The sequence below is a fragment of the Quercus suber genome, unplaced genomic scaffold (assembly GCF_002906115.3).
Source record: "Quercus suber isolate HL8 unplaced genomic scaffold, Cork oak 2.0 scaffold_756, whole genome shotgun sequence".
Lineage (NCBI taxonomy): Eukaryota > Viridiplantae > Streptophyta > Magnoliopsida > Fagales > Fagaceae > Quercus > Quercus suber.
In genome coordinates this window covers 136,237-139,685 of record NW_027070192.1, presented here as the reverse complement: position 1 = coordinate 139,685, position 3,449 = coordinate 136,237, and the positions used below count along the sequence as shown (strand labels likewise).

General features: G+C 32.1%; 1 protein-coding gene across 1 annotated transcript; it reads right to left on the bottom strand.

Annotated features, from left to right (window-relative positions):
- Positions 1-575: 575 nt before the first annotated feature.
- Positions 576-2,888, bottom strand: LOC111989291 (homeobox protein knotted-1-like 1). The gene is made up of 3 exons (XM_065766924.1): positions 2,671-2,888; positions 2,286-2,417; positions 576-1,109 (listed from the first exon to the last, which is right to left on the bottom strand). The coding sequence occupies exons 1-3, from the start codon at positions 2,827-2,829 to the stop codon at positions 969-971; spliced, it is 432 nt and encodes a 143-aa protein (XP_065622996.1). The 5' UTR covers positions 2,830-2,888; the 3' UTR covers positions 576-968.
- Positions 2,889-3,449: the final 561 nt, after the last annotated feature.

Genomic DNA, 3,449 nt, shown 5'->3' with positions numbered 1-3,449 from the left:
TGTACTCCTTTTACTGTCCAGATTGTATCTTTTCTTTTAAAGATTGATACCCTTTTTTAATTTGTCAGCATCGCAAGATGTCTTTGAACCTAGGAATAATATCACTAATTTTTTTTTAAAAATTTCCAGTCTAGTTAAATAATATCACTAATTTTAATTAGTTTGAAACTCCACTCATCAATATATAGAACCTTTCCACTGCTAAACAAACTAATTGTACCACTGAAAGATTGTCTTTTATAAAATCAACAACCTCTTTTGCTTGAACTTAAATTGATTGATTATGCATATAATTGGTTAATCATTTGCAACTAGGGTCTAAATTTCCCAGCAAAATTGCTTATAGCTATCTGCTTAATATTAATAATGCAATGTACTTATCATTAGTCACTACATGATATAATTTACCATTATAGTTCTGTTGTTTCCGTCCACCTTTTCTCATGACAAGGAGATCCATAATCCAAGTCAAGGTTTCCAGTGGGTAATAAGCACTAAAGTGTGTGTTTTTATTGAATCGCAAAACCAGATCTCAATGTTACTTATAGAGTTATAGGCTTCTTTCTGCACTGGTATCAGTAAATAATACTTTTTCAATAGATCGAAAGTTTGCAGCAACTTTTTTACAGAAAGATCAGCCTCTTAGCTCACTTAAGTGTGTGGAAATAGAGGCAACACAAATGTAAAAGACAATTAGAAAAAAAAAAGTACATTTGTCTGTTAAAACCATGAAGTTACAACCTCATATGAAAGTTATTTAAAACTCCATCTATTACATTCCTGTACCTTTTTTTTTTTTTGGTGCTGATTTTGAATTTAACTAACTTTCAAGGTTCCTTCATAGCTTCCACGTACAAAAGTCAGCCAGACTATTTACCTCCCATGGTCAATAACAGCTACATATTGACATAAAGTAAGTTGGTCTTTTTTTTGGGTTCCTGGTTTGGAGAGTATATATAAGCTTTTTTCTACCTTTTGCGCTTGGACTTTAAAGAGGTAACAGACTGAGAGTTGCTGTGCCAGTTGCGCTTCCTTTGGTTGATGAACCAATTGTTAATTTGCTTCAGCTGCAACCCTGTCTCTTCTACTAGTTTTGCCTTGTCATCTTCCTGTATGTGTCATATACTACATGCTTATTTACAGAAATTAATTAAAACATTAATGTCAAGGATGTACAGTTAATCCAGGTTCAGCCGTTATGATTTGTTATAGCATTATATATGGCAGTAATAGTATTGTGTCAGAGATAAACTTGCTAAAGTAGCATTCTCTTGTAGTTACTGTTCAAAGTCTTTTCACTGTACTTCCACGTACTTCAATAGAGTGTTAATGTGGTTGGTATGTTAGATATTTGGCACTTTGTGTCGACCATGGCAATGAGCTTAGAACCAAAAGCAATAATTGATATTTGTTTATAGAAACCATAGGATTTGAAACCAATGGAGTCCGCTCTAAGATTATTGTGATTTATCATCATGTAAAGATATTAATTAATTTTTTGTGTAAATAGAATTTAAGCCTAAATTCCTCATTTGTGATTATGAAATTTTGCAACTTAAGCTAACTGAATATTCACACAAACTAACAATTAATATTTGAATTCTTTGTGTTTGCCTAGTGACAAGAACCAAAAATATTTTTTACTAAGAAATTTTTGTAAGACCTCAATATAATCTATTCTATGCCATTTAACCAAACACCTAAGTTAAGGAGTTTGAACGAATTAGTGTTTTTCTTAAATATATATATGTGTGTGTGTGTGTGTGTAGATATGATAGTATATGGTATACTTAGAATTTAATCTATAAGGATTATTTTTTACTACCAAGGCAAGACACCAATTAGTCTCTTTTTGGGTCTACTCAATCACATTATCACATACACCTTAAGAGAGAATGTAATATTAATCACTTATTTTTGTTACAAACTGATAGGGGATCTACTCAACCCCATAACCACTCACAAGTGAATTTTCCCATGAGATTATCTCCCGTGTGTTATAGTGATCAGGTAGCTATGGTGCTAACATTGTTTGTTCATCTATTATGTTAATATATGGCAGTGTCATTTAAATTATGTAGAATGTAGATACATGTATAAAGTCCTTCCACTTTGTCTTTGAAATAACCACCCGTTTTAAATATTTAGTTGTTATAGAACAAATCCAAGACATCTTTGTATTTACATAACAAACGTAATAAAACAGTTTACTAGAAACCAAACAAGCATAAATCTGAACATCATGATTGTGCAAAAATTGAAAAGAAGAGAGATTGCTTGCTTACAGTTGGGTAAGGCCACTTTGAGTGTTGTTGCCACCAATTTTTCAAAACTGTAGTTGTGTCACCTGGTAATTTCCCTGCCCTTCTTTTTCTTAATATTTCCTCCCTAACATCTTCAATTTTTGACTTAAAACCCTGAAAAACAGTATAGACGTATCATAGTCTACTCTCACACGTTCATTAAGTCCAAAGGTGAATTTGAAGACATCATTAGTTGGCTTCTCTATAATTAATTCCTCAATTTCAGAAACCAAAAGTGCTCAAATTGTTACCCTTCATGGCAAGAACAGACTTATAAGTAGTAATGGCTATCCAAATGCTGCATGTTTATTTGTTTTAAGAGCCCACTTATACTTAGACCTTTGCAACAAGGTTTTTAGAATATCACCTGTTTCAGTTCAATCTTCAATTCCTGCCGAACTCTCTCCATAAGTGACCTTTCAGATTCTGTTGGAAGCAGTGGACCAAATCCCATCATGTCATGGCCGTCACCACCAGATTGATCGAGAGAGAAATCCATCTGCAGATCATCCTCATCATCTGACATTGTTGCACCAGTGCCTTCACCCAGGCTTACTCCTGGAAAATATTTTACACACTGTTAAGCCATCATCCAAAATATCTTTTTATCCCAAATTCTATTTTGTTTATGTATCTCTCTTTTTTAAACAAGGCATGAAACAGCAGTATGCAATACATGAGTAAATTACTAAAAATAGAAAATCTAGGATTATGTATGCAAACATATTATAATACCCTCTACATTTATCATCCTTAAAGTTTTTTGCTAGTTCAAATGCCAATTGATGGAAAAAAGATTATTCCCATTTAGACACATTTTGTATCTAACCTCGTCCAAAGTAAAAGAATAAAAATGAAGGTAAAATTTTGTCTCAAAATCGATGAGAGTAATGAGTTCCTTTATAATCTAGGTTCATGATGGTCAACAACCTTATTTTTCACCTTCAACCAAATACGGAATAATTACTAATTTTTTAAATTAGATATATACTTAAATTTAAGAGTAAATGGTTCATTTAAAACATTATTCAACCAAATATGGAATAATTACTAATTTTAAATGACATAACATCATGTTCACCTCTGTATTAGTAATATTAAATGTTTACCTTGAAATAAATTGGTTAACTGGCCCTCCCCATTCTA